The 13,969-nt window shown below is 42.8% G+C and overlaps 1 protein-coding gene across 1 annotated transcript; it reads left to right on the forward strand.

Annotated features, from left to right (window-relative positions):
* The first annotated feature begins 5,029 nt into the window (after nucleotides 1–5,029).
* Nucleotides 5,030–11,631, forward strand: LOC119646826 (farnesol dehydrogenase-like). Its single transcript, XM_038047445.1, has 3 exons — nucleotides 5,030–5,740; nucleotides 11,114–11,251; nucleotides 11,310–11,631. The coding sequence occupies exons 1-3, from the start codon at nucleotides 5,168–5,170 to the stop codon at nucleotides 11,349–11,351; spliced, it is 753 nt and encodes a 250-aa protein (XP_037903373.1). The 5' UTR covers nucleotides 5,030–5,167; the 3' UTR covers nucleotides 11,352–11,631.
* Nucleotides 11,632–13,969: the final 2,338 nt, after the last annotated feature.

The raw sequence follows: 13,969 nt of genomic DNA on the forward strand, positions 1-13,969 counted from the left end.
TGAACTGACCGGCCTTCGATCGGCCTGCCACCGAGCGAGAAGAGCGGCTCAGAGGGCGGTAGGTAGAGTCGATCAAGGGCAGAAAGAGTGCGCCTACAAGGCAGCCCGCAAAACCCTCAAGCTCGCCATCCAGCGAAGCAAGAGGAAATGCTTTAGGGAGCTCTGCTCAGAAGCGGACGTAAATCCGTGGGGGAGAGCTTATGGAATCGTGATGGGACGATTTAGAGGCCGTTCGCCTCCGCAGATCACGTGCCCCGCCCTCTTGTTGAAAATCATCCAGGGGTTATTCCCCCAGCAAGAGGAGAACACCGACACATTCCAACCACCTCTGAATGTGATGGCAATCCCGCCAGTCACCAGGGACGAGCTCCTGGAGATCTGCGGCAGAATAGGAGACAACAAAGCACCGGGTCTGGACGGAATACCGAATAAGGCCCTTAAGCTTGCCGTCAAATCCAGGCCGGACATGTTTGCTGGGTTGTTCGAAGCGTGCATGTCCGAGGGAATATTTCCAGCGGTATGGAAGCGGCAGAAGTTGGTGCTTCTGCCTAAGCCTGGTAAAGCACCAGGTGAACCATCCTCATACCGACCCATATGTCTTTTGGACACGGTGGGGAAAATGTTAGAGCGGGTAATCTATAATAGATTACTCCCAGTAGTTGAGAGCCAAGGCGGCCTTTCAGATCGGCAGTATGGATTCCGTAAAGCCAGATCAAGCATTGATGCCATCAAATTGGTTACTGGCTTGGCCGAAGATGCAATCCACGGAAAGGGTAGTACCAGCAAATATTGCGTGGTAGTAACCCTGGACGTGAAAAATGCATTCAATTCGGCCAATTGGAATCTAATCCGGAAATCCCTAGCGAAGGTTGGTATTCCCGCCTACCTCGCCGCAATTGTCGATAGTTATTTAACTGAAAGGAGGCTCTGGTACGACACTGATGACGGACCGCAGGAGTACGTCGTTTCCGCGGGTGTCCCGCAGGGCTCCGTATTGAGCCCACTACTGTGGAACATCATGTACAACGATGTACTTAATCTTCCCCTTCCGGAGGAAGCCACAGTGGTGGGTTACGCTGACGACATTGCACTGGTTGTTGTCGCAAAGCATCTCGAAGATGCTGAGTTATACTCAAGCGAGGCAATCGGTGCTGTCAAATGCTGGTTGGAGAGCTCTGGTCTGACGCTTGCGGAGGAAAAAACGGAAGCGGTCCTCATCACGAAGCGCCGGAAGAGAAATTACGCCTGTGTTAGAGTCGGGAATCATATCATCACTTCCAAGCCGGCCATCAAATACTTGGGGGTGGTGATAGACAGGAAGCTCAGCTATAAGCAACACGTACAGTATGTTTGTGATAAATCATCCACTGCCAGTATGGCCCTGGCCAGGATGATGCCGAACGTGGGAGGGCCACGGCACACCTCTAGGTTGCTTATAGCCAGGGTGGTGACCTCAATCATGCTCTATGCGACCCCAGTTTGGAGCGAGGCGTTGCGGATGTCAGTTAATACTAGCAAACTGAATGCAGTCTACAGGAGGACAGCTCTGAGGGTATGCTCTGCCTTCAGGACTGTCTCAGATGATGCAGCATTCGTCATCTCTGGAATGATGCCCATTGACATCTTGGCAGATGAGATGGCGAATATATACCATGCGAAGCCAATCTCTCCCTTATTGCAGACGAAGAAGGCTGAGAGGGAGAGATCCATAAATAGATGGCAAGAGCGGTGGGAACGCTCGGGAAAGGGTCGGTGGACTCACAGGCTCATTCCTGCCATCAAGGAGTGGTTGGAGAGACAACACGGTGAGGTTAATTATAACCTCACCCAGTTTCTCACGGGACATGGAGGATATCTCCAATACCTTCACAGGTTTAAATTGGAGACCTCACCCGACTGTCCAAATTGCGATGGAGTCCCAGAGGACCCAGAGCATGTATTCTTCCACTGTCCGAGATTTGTGGAAGAAAGGAGGAACCTAGAGGAGACTCTAGGAGAGGTGCTGGTACCAGAAAATCTGGTGCCGAAAATGCTAGCACATCAAGAGAATTGGGATGCGGTCAACTCCATGATCGCATCAATTCAAGATAAATTGCGAAAGGCAGAGGAAAGGAGAAAAACGCGGTCACGTGCGCCGCGTATAGAAGAAATGGGATTAAGCTAGAGTGAGCTGACTCCGCCCCGTGATGTAATACCTTATGGTGGTTCCGCGGGGCAGGGAGGGAGTCGGGGGTGGTTTTAGTGGGTAAAAATCCCACACGCTGGTGTGTCCAGACCAGTGTCTTTTGAAGATTTCCACCCCCTCAAAAAAAAAAAAAAAGACAGACAGACAGACAGACAGTAAACCGATTTTAATAAGGTTTTGTGTTTACACAAAACCTTAAAAAGAAAACGTGGCAGGCAGAGAAGGAGCGATGGCGTAGGCCAGGACGCCAGACAACTTTTAGGGATATCGAATTGGTAAACCTCGGGGCAAAACCGGGATGTCGGGAGTTGCTTTTTATGGCAGGCCTATACCGGATAATTTACAACATAAAACATTAATTACAATACTAAGCATATATTAATTCAGTTCCATAAACTCCATGACCTCGCTAATCGATTGCGAATTAATTTTACAGTAACCACAATTGAATCTCATTATTAATTGCATGCATAATATCTGAACTAGCTGGACCGATTATCACGAGAATTGGTGAGAGGGTGTGGTATGTTGTTGCCTTTACAGACCGCAAGGGGCGCCATTTTGTGTCCGGATAGTTGAGTGGTTATTGTTATTATTTTAATATCTGACCTGCCTGTCTTTTACTTTTCAGGAGTTGATGGAGTTATTGAACTGCGCACATTATCATTACTTATATGTATATTTAACTTTGAATATTGATATCATGTCTATCTCAACAACCACACATCCAGGTTCCGTGCAAGAGAAAAATTTGTAAGGGCAGGAATTACGCGATTCCTTCCATTGCCCCCTACGAGTGGAGTTGGGCGTTATTGTTTATCGTAAAGGGTATATAAGGATGCACTCCAAACAATGATGAATTCTTCAATGCCATCATCTGAACATTGGCTCCCAAATATATTCAAAGAGTAATGTCAGTGAGGTGAAACCGATTCGGAGCAAGGCGGAGAAGTCGTTGTTCGACGCTCCAAAAGAGACAAAAATCGACGCAAAACTGTTAAGGAATGAAAGGCGAGACGGTCAATTGTATAGCGCAGGCACTGCATATTAAATGTAAGACGAATTTCGAGTTAGCCAGACCAAGATGTAGATCAATTTTCGTTCGATTGACTTAAAACTTTTACTGTATATTCAAAACTATTTGCTTCTTGGTACTACGTAGGATTTTTTTTATATTGCATGATTCAAATTTTATTAAAAATTTTGTAGCGAATCTTTGGCTTTTTATCAAGGTTTTCATTCAAAAGCACGCCGTTCGAAAAAAACCAACGTAGAATCGAAGTTTTTAGAATACCTAATCAAATTCTTTTCATTAAAATATTTATATCTATGAAATGGTTACAGTTATTTGCGCGGTCCATAGCAATGATATTATAAAACGGTGTGTTCGCGAAAAGGCAGCCGTTTTGTTTTAAACAGCTCTGAGAAAATTTACACTGTTCAGACTCTCCGTAACAAACATCTTCTTACTGAATATCGATATGTGTTTTGCTTTCTTTGGAAAAAAATCCAAACTTTGCTCCATTTGCAACCGAAACGTCAACAACGCCTCAGATAGGATTTAATTTCGGAAGATAGCGGTATGAGAAAATATCTAAAAAGTCTTCGGGAACCCGCGACCCATCTATCAACGGCACCAGCGATAATGACGCAGGAATAATTCCATCCCAGCATGGGAGCCGCAACGTCGGCGTGCATAAAATATTTAAAACTATGAGCGCCGTTCTCGTCGCCAGTTCGAGGATTTATCTGTCTAAAGTGTAGGTAAGACATGCCTCATTTAAGTATCCTGGCATTGAAGTCAATTCCAAGCAGGATCTGCCCCTTGGTACCATAGATAGCGTCCTCTATCAAACTGTTTACTATTTCCGGCATTGTCTCATTCGATGTTAGATAGATACTGAAAAATGTTACCCTAAAACACCGGATCCCGACAAAAGCAACCAAGGGAAATTTTACCAGTGCGTTATGCGGAGTACTATCCCTACCCTAGTTCTCTGAGACCTGAACTACGTTCTTAATATATGCTACACTTATCACCCTGGAAGAGCTAGGCTCATATCACCAGATCGTCGTCGACAGAGAACTACCAACGGCTCCGAGGACTCCCAGTATGTCCCACCGTGTACTGATCATTAGCAATTGTTTTGAAGGCTACCATCTAGGGCGCAGCTATAATGCCAGGTAGGGGGTCAGATGCACTTGGCGCCATCTTGGGGATACAACTGCTCGTGTCATTGCGTCCTCTGCGAATGTCCTAGGGAGGAGTTCAACTTTCCATTTGAGGATAAGGTTGATGCATTCGTTTCTCTGATATTTCTATACGCACTGCAGTCGTTTATCCATTTACCATTACATTTGAATCATTCTATGTAGATTTATTATGATATTAAGTTGGTGCTATAAATAGCGAAAAAAAAACACGCAAACGCAATATGAATCTGAAAACCAATTAAGCATTTACTTCGCCTCGCCACTTGCTTTGTATGTGACCTTCAATTTGGATTGCGAGGAGAGCTCAGTAAGTTATATATTCCCTCAAATGGTAGTCATTAACCGGTGCATAAAAATCCCATATATGGACAAATATGCGTATAAAAGCACCTAACCAACTACTAGATATTGGCCGGTAATGTTTGATAACAATGAGATATGGTAAAAATATAGGTTTCGGTGGAGCGATAACGCATGAAAGCTCGGTTATTTATTCAAGTTGGAATTACATGAACCTTTTCTACATCGGTGGTTTCGCTACGTTATCTTTCAGACGAGAGTGGACTGTAGTTGCACAGTTGTTGGAATTTCTCAGTAATAAATCATTGAGCTTTCCAACCAATCAAATCACTAATTGTACATTTGGACACCTTTACCTAGGTAGCGGGCGAGTTAGCAATCAGTCTAGCCGTGGCTGTATGGTCATTAATACATGGTACTCTTCCGCCTCAGCAACTTTAACGTTGATTATTCCCCAAATCATATCAAATGGATCGCTGGCACAATAAGGTCGCCGTGGTAACAGGAGCGAGTTCAGGCATTGGACAGGCAGTCGCTGAGGATTTAGTTAAAAATGGATTCATAGTGGTAGCCTTGGCCCGACGTACAGACCGACTTCTCGAGAATAAACTGGCTCTCCAGGATACCCTTAGATCGCGCTACCATACTGTGAAATGCAATGTTGTAAATGAAGAAGAAGTGAAACGCACCTTTGAGTGGATCGAAAAGACCCTGGGGGGCACAGATGTTCTGATTAACAATGCTGGAGTGGCCCGTGTTGGTCCAAGTTTGTGTGGTCTTGAGAGTACCCAACCTGTTCGGGATACATTGGAGACTAATGTGATGGGTGTTTTCTACTGTGTTCGGGAGGCGTTCAACTCCATGAAAAAGCGGAATTTTGATGGTCATATTGTGATTGTGAATAGTGTTGCCGGCCACAAGATTCCGATGATGGCTGGAACTTCATCCAATGCATATTGTGCCTCGAAGTATGCAGTGACTGCTATGGTTGAAACCTATCGCCAGGAGTTTGCCAATACTGGAACTAAAGTGAAAGTGACGGTAAGATGCTTCAGAATATATTCCTCATAGTGTTGATCATTCAAGGGGGCTAGACTGGTGCTTCTTGTGGTTGTTAACGAGGAGGGTAGTGCGGTGAGGACATAGGGATGGATTCATTTGAATCCATAACTTCAACTGTGAGTGGTACTTGGCTCTAAGTTCCCTTTGTATTGCCCTCTCTCTACAACTGCTTAAACAATGACTTTTAAAGCATTTTGCCATAAAATTAGGACGTAGACGCTTCAGGTTCTGTGTATTGCTGATATAAAAGTATTTGAGTGGATATTTGTTCCATTTGTACCTAGCACATAATGTATATGCATATATTATGTCAGAATATTTCCTTTAGTATGATAATGACATTCAAAGTCTTCGAATTGCACTGAAGCAACAACTCTCACCTACTATAAATTTGTTAGTCATAGCCTGATTTCCACCAAACCTGGTATGCTGATGTATTGTAGTCTATATTACTGAAAAATTTCATGATTCTAGGATGCACGGAGGGGTTTTACAACAATCACCAAAAATTATAATAATATACTATTATTAAGTTTATTTGTACAGATATGCGTGTGGAGGGTATTTCGGAGGCTAGGTAAGCTATAACGGTAGCCTTGTGTTTTTTGCCGATTTTTGTTGGTTTGGGTAGGTTTTGAGAATGGGTCCGCAAAAGAAATAACCACCTCCCAGCCCTCGCTTTCCTCCATAATGCATTAAATGTGAGAACTAATCGAGACCTTTCATTTAATACCTCACATGAAAACAATATGCTCTTCCCCCCTCCCCCCTTTTGCATGTATGGAAACCCCCCTTGTGGTCGACACAGAAGATGTAACCTGCTGCATGAGTGGGCGTTCCCACCTTCCCACCAACTTTCGTGTGAATTGGTACAACAGTTCCTAAGGAACGTACGTGTAACACACAGACAGTAAACCGATTATAATAAAGTTTTGTTTTACACCCAGAGAACGAGTAAACTTCTTTTGAATTACTTCAATTGTAAATATTATGTGCTCCCCCTTGTGGAGGCATAGTCAAGAATACTTCGGCCAAAACAAGTGTGTTTAAAAAATGACCAAGGAATTGATGTCCCAGGTAGAAGGAACATTGAACGTCGCCAGGCTACTGACATATATGGTAGGCTCAGGATGTCGATGTAATGAAGATTACAGTGAAACTTACTGTCAAGTCTTTTTATATGTTTTCAGTGGAGTCTTGAATAATGATACAACGTTTTTAATGAATGAATGGTAATGGTGATAATGATTTAATGAAAAAAAATATTTTACTAGCAAAGTGGATTTGCTTTGTTTTTACCATCAAAGTTGAAGTTGGGTTACTGATAGGAAGCATATCACCATTTGTGGTAATCTGAATCCGAAAATTCAAACATTTTCTTATTCTAAATACTTGTCTTTAGAGGCAACTCATAACGCTGCCTCACCTCTGCCCTGGGAGCAGCATGACCAAAAGTAATGACAGATGGTAATTGCTCGACTTTTTCGTTCTTTTTTGAAAACTCCGTCACTAAATCGATGCGGACTCAGGACCACCAGCATCCTAAAAAAAAATATTTACTTCGGCTTTGTTTAGGTCAGGACTTATGACGGATTTCACTTGAATATAATTCGTACCCATTACGTGTTTGCGATTATATTTAATGGAAGCAATTACCATCTGTCGTTATTTTCAGTCACGCTGCTCCCAGGGCTGAGGTGAGGAAGCGTCTGATGAGTTGCCTCTGCCCTGGATGAGACCGTCAGTCAACTTTTTCGTTTTTTTTAAAGATTTCTGCCTGCGAAGTTGCTTCTGCGCTCGGCGGGGTTCATAGTAGGTCTTTACGCGTACCCGCGTTTTTTGAGAATGCAACATTCTTCCGTTCCGTTGCTAGCTTACATTCGTCGTCAATCCAGCCGTTCCGACTTTTTGCGACTGAAACCAAGTATGTTTGTATCCCTATCACTGATAACGTTCTTCAGACGATTGTCAAGATCATTTGTCGATGCTTCGTCTGCAAAGCATCTGTTAACTGCTTCCATTGCGGCATCCATTTCCCCCTTATAAGTAGTTAGTACATAGGGCAGTATTGTGAATTGTTTCAGTGTTAACTCTCAACTGATTGTCAGAGGGGATTCTAGGCGATGTTGTTATTGGAGCCCGGAGCACCATACCAACGAGACTGTCATCCGAGTCTATATTGGCTTCCTATACGTTCCGACATTCATCATGGCTGAAAGCTGGTGACGTTTGATTAACGAGTGGTCAATTTGGTTGTAAGGGGTCGCGCCTGGAGAGGCCCACGTTCGTTTGTGGACCGCTTTCCGCGCAAACCAGGTACTTCCAACAACCATGACAGCCGACGTATCGCCTGAATATGGGCTCCACCCCTATTTCACTGTCGAAATCTCCAAGTATGATTTTAATACAATACTTGGGACAGGCTTCGAGGGTCTGCTCAACTGCAAGTATCCTCCGACTCTTCAGTCTCGTCTGTAGAGGCATGAATGTTAATGAGGCTTATATTTCTAAATTTACCTCATAAACGCTGAGTGCATAACCTTTCGCTTATGTTTTCAAAACCGATAGCGGGAGAGTTCATTCTTTGGCTGACTAAGAAACCTACTCTGAGCACCTGGGTAACTGGTTAGCTACTACAATATATGGCGTGATGACTCTTCTCCAGGATACTGGTCCCTATCCAACGCGTCTATTGTGACGCTGTTAGATTGGCCCTATATATTGTACAGGGAGCGCACGTTCCATGAGAAAATGTTCTGTTTTTCGTATAGGGTTGTCAGCCCTACCCAATCCCCCAACTTAGAGGCCAGTTGGTACATTGTTAGGTGCGGGAGACTCGCCTTCATCCTTCTCCGTCTGTAGCTCTTCATTAAGAAAGAAACTCCCAGCGAAGACCACGTGGAGGTGGAGATAGGGTTTGGTAGTAGAACTGTTGGTGTTAGTTTAGCAGACGGTTCCCAGGTTTTATGCTTCGTCCACATTTCGCCCTGGGACGGATACTATCCTTTTGGCCAGGGTTTTTTGTCGTCGATATACATTAAATGGTTCAGTGTACATTTCGGCAATATAAAATATTTAACTTTAATTTAACCCGAATTTGCTTTCATGCAAAAGATATTATAACAGATTCAAAGCCAAATAGAACATCAGCGGGTTTAGAGAGTCGCCTTGGGAAATGCCACGCCTCGTTGGTATCTCTTTCGATGTTTGTGGGGATAGACAGCTTCGTGTGTTCAATCTCCATCATTGTTCTCAGGTGGAGAACGACATTCGGGTTGATTTTGTACAAGCGTAAAACCACCACGAATGTGATATGGAATCAAAGGCTGATTTATAATCGATATATGCTGTCCCTTCTCCCCTTGGTAAAAATTTGCGGATTTACTTCCAAAGTAAGAAGCTTTGAGTTATTTTCAGATCCAGGCACCTTCCAATTACCTGCCTTTTCAACGGCTGTTTCAGTTCAACTTCAGTTATATAAGGCATGGCGATTCCATTCACAAGAAAAGAAACCGCATCGAACGTTATATAGTATATAAACCGTAGTAAAGTGAGTTTCCATTTGGTAAGGTACCGATAAAGTTTTACTAAATTTGAATTCAGGCCCTGACCGTGTACAATTCATTCGTGGGGTTTATATGCGATGAAGGCGAGGAGGTTGTGCAAAAGACGAAGCCTTGTGGGATCCCAGTAGGATTAACATGTGGTGAGTATAGCTATTGCCTCATCTAGGAAGCTAAGGATTAGCTCACACATCTGCGCCTGAAAATCAAGGAGGTTCTTCAACTTGTAGACAAATCCGTAACCGATAGTTTTCATTTTATGAAGAAGGCAGGCTATAGTTGGGGTTTTGCAATCAACTTCAAGCAACATATTGGTTTACTGATGAACAGGTATTTTCAACCGAGTGACTTACTCGGTTGGTCAATTGGAAGTTTTGAGCAGAATTATTTCCAGTAACTGCTTATTAATGATTGTTTTTATGGTCAGCAAGGAAGCTTTGGTCGAGGCTAAGAAGATAGAAGATGATAGAAGAGGAGAATTGCAATGGTTAGTAGTTGGGAGTGGAAGGTTCCTATCTTGAAATTAAGTATCGATATCGCAGATCTTCAGGGAGGAATACTGTGGAAAGTATCTGTTTCTAAATAATTTCCGACGTAAACGTTTTTGTAGGAGATCTCCTGGATGATGCAGTTGCAAAGGAGACAAGGTTCTGGTATTTCCTCCTAGTTTCTACTCTCAACAGTAAAATTAAATAATTTGTTCAGAATAACAAAAGTCTAAGAAAGCAGGTATTGAAAATCGAACTAACGTAGATTTAACAGGTTATTAGTCCCATATTTGCAATCAAAAAGGAAGGACAAATTTTTATTTGTGATAATGGAATATTGCCGTGGACGAAGGCTAATCTGCAAAACTTCCAGCGACGGATACGGACAACTATATCCAAATTCCGAATACATCATCCTAATTTTGCAGTGGAGCGTATGAACTCGCCTCGTGACATCGGAGGCAGGGGGGTGGCGGCACAACATCACTGTCAAGTCGACTCGCTGCACGCTTATTTTTACAGCAAACAGGCGAGTCCCTTGCATGCGGCTGTCTGTAAGGCAGACTGTGGACTGACTCCACTTAACTTGAAGGATCGATCTTTCAATCGCTTTGAGTGGTGTGAAGTCGGACCAAGAGCGGATCGATGAATGGAAATTGAAGGCAATGCACGGTAAACACGTAAATTGTCTTTGGCATGGGCTGATCACGGGAACATGTCCATTTTATCGATATGAACTGCAAGCAGTACTTACAGCATGTATTGGGACCGGCAAGTTCTGACTGATCGCCATATTCCACATAATAAGCTTGGTGTACTATTAGTTGGCAAGACGGGTCGCTCCGCGTATATTATTATTTTTTCTATCCCCCATAACAGCAACATCGAACAGAAATACGTGGAGAAGAAAATGAACTATGAACCACTGGCTTGGGAAATGAAAGAAATCTGGCGTCTCGAGCGGGTGGTGTAGTTCCCATAATATTGTGAGCTACTCTATTACGGCTTCCCTAGATGTCCTGGGATTTTCGCACAGTCTGGTTCAAACCATTCTGCATACTTGCTCGATGTTACGGGGAGTCTCGATGTTACGGGAATTCTCCCATTGACCTACCACGGGCCACTACCACCAGCGCCCCTTTAGTTTTTAATTAGGTAGGATTATCCGAGCCTAAATGTTGGAACTTAGTGCTAGTATTAGCTAAAATCCGGCATCTGCCGAGATTGTGACAACTCGGAAATAATCACGCGTTTGAAAGCATTGAAGCCTTTCTTTACATTTTTTATTATTTTCGTTCCAGAGTATCAGCCCAGGAGTAGTTGACACAGAAATACTTACGCACAAAGAAGCAATGAAAAATGCTGGTGTTCCTTTTTTGAATCCCGAAGATATCTCTAACGCTATTTTATATGTTTTGGGCACACCTCCGCATGTTCAAGTAAGTGGAAAATTAAGGAGAAATCATAAAAGGATAACCCCAAATTAAACATTTTTAGGTGCATGAATTGATGATAAAGCCTGTCGGAGAGATGTTTTAATAAGTCTTCGTTTGTGAATATTTTGTGCCTTCAAAATGAATGTTATGTAATTTGTAATGTCAGATGAAACACACAACCCTTTGTCGGAAATCGATCAACATGGAAGGCGAATCGACCGCATGCATCCAATTCCAGTAGTATTTTTAAAAAATCCAGTAGAGACTTTGTAATTAATATGGAGGTTGAATTCACTTCGTACTCTCCAGTACAGTGTTTTGGTCAAATATAATCAGATGAGGATAAGTGCTCAAATAGAAATTCTTGATAAATGGATTTTGAATGCTGTGGTATTTTTTAATTGTATAGTATTTATGTAGATTGAATCTTACTGCTGTCAGAGCAATTTGTTTTGAAAGGTAGATAGCTGAGACCGAGCCAAGCTTCAAGTTGGAGTAATAATTCTGGGGGAGAGCATATTACAAGAAAGGACAAAGTGAGTTCCTGAGAAGTCATTCAATAACTGGCCGAGTCCAAGCTATTAATGTAAATTTATGTCGTTTCAGCTAGTGTACAATATGCAAAAAATTCCTTAACGAATTATATCCTCTGACTCAATCGTTGATGGTGTGCCACTCATACTTCACTTTTTCCTCCTTTTCAGAGCCGTTCATGAATATGGTCTTAATAGTGAGAGATTGTTTATATTACGGAGCTCTATCGCATTATTTATACAAGTTGCTGATCCCCGTGAAGCATGGGGAAGCAACGTTCTTAGCTATATTCTCAATAAATAAAACTCATAATGCTGAAATTAGGGAAAGAGATAAATAAAATGCACTTGAAGTTACTCCCTTATGTTAAATCTGACTTGATCTATCTTAGTGGCAGGCGCCACAAAAGAACGTCCAAGAAAACGCATAGAATGCCGCTAAGAAGACAGATTATGTTCGTTAACAATATCAAGAAAGGGAAACATTAAAATATCCGCCTTAGCAAAACTGGTCCCGTTGGCTCTGGTTCTGTTGAGCAATTAGCAAGGTTTCTGGACTCACAAAGATGCATCTATGCGCCAATATTAATGCCCTCACTGGAAAGATGAAAGAGCTTGCTGGAGCCCTTTAGCGGAGACGCATTGATATCTGGATTCTGCAAGTAGTCCCATGGCTTGGTGCCAAAATCTGGGGCATAAAATCGGTCAAAGACTTCAACAGTCAGACGCAAATCGATTTTGTTCTCAAAAGTTATTGCTATTTAATAATAAAAATCAGTAGCTCTCATACTACAGTACAACTGATACTCGAGAGGCAGGATATCAAAAATTTCTGCCAAGACGGATAGATAGCAGGAATACTTCGAGCAGAACGGAAGAATTTACTCATCCACCACTTCCGCCTGTCAGCTTCATAGAAGTACAAGAGGCAATAAAAAATAAGTCGGGACCGGAAGCTAGACACTTCAGGTATTAAAGGTTTTGTGTGTGTATATGACGAGTGATGAGTGCATGACAGTTCCATGTGTACATAGTTAAAAATTCCATTGCCATTTATTTTTTAAAAAGTTATTCACACAAAAAATTTGATCTGGAAAGTCCTACGTGGATAAAAAGCAACCTCATATGCTTCACACTAGGAGCTAAACATTTTTAGCAAATATGAATGAGCTAACCTATAGAATACCACAAGCTAGTGTTTCGGATATAGAGGTTTTGTGTTCATCTTATGTGAAAACTTTCTACGCACATTTTTCCATTCGCGCAATATAGACTCGGACCACGATCTCGTTGGCATGGTGCTCCGAGCTCGAATAATAACCACACCCAGAATCCCCTCTGACAATCAGGTGAGAGTTAACACTGAAGCCATCCACAACACAGCCCTCCCCACCTATAGGAGGGGAATGGATGCCGCAATAACCGCAGTTAACAGAGATCTTGGAGATGAAGCATCAATAAATTTTCTTCACAATCACCTGAAGAACGTTATCACTGATACGGCCACAAAGATACTTGGCCCCAGCCGGAAAAATGTCGGAACGGCTGGTTTGACGATGAATGTAAGCTAGCAATGGAACGGAAGAATGCCGCATACCGAGTAATGTTGCATTCTCAAAGAACGCGAGCACGCGTAGAGACTTATCACGAACTCCGGCGAGCGAAGAAGCGACTTCACAGACGGAAAAAGGAAGCCTGGGAGAACCAACAGGTCTGTAAAGTTGAAAAATACAGAGAGCAATCGCAACAAGCGTGCAAGTTTTACCAACAAGTCAGCAGGATGAAGCCTTACACACCTCGATGTTCATCCTGCCGAGACAAAGAGGGAAATCTGATTTCCGAGAGAATGGGCATATTGAAGCGATGGGTTGAGTATTTTGATGAACTGCTCAATAACCAAAATATCGGCGAATTGTTCGTCCCGCCAACTGAAGACGACGTGCAAATGCTGCCACCACAAAGCATAGAAGAAGCAGTCGGTGCAATTCATCGGCTTACAAATCATAAGTTGCCAGGAGCCGATGGAATTACAGCCGAATTGGTTAAATATAGGCGCAACCAATTACATCAAGTGGCTCATAAACTGATGTTCAAAGTATGGGACAGTGAATCAATGCCTGACTACTGGCAACGAGGCATAATCTATCCCATCCATAAAAAGGGGGATATCACGCAATGGAGCAATTAT

This window comes from Hermetia illucens, chromosome 1 (assembly GCF_905115235.1).
Source record: "Hermetia illucens chromosome 1, iHerIll2.2.curated.20191125, whole genome shotgun sequence".
Classification (NCBI taxonomy): Eukaryota; Metazoa; Arthropoda; class Insecta; order Diptera; family Stratiomyidae; genus Hermetia; species Hermetia illucens.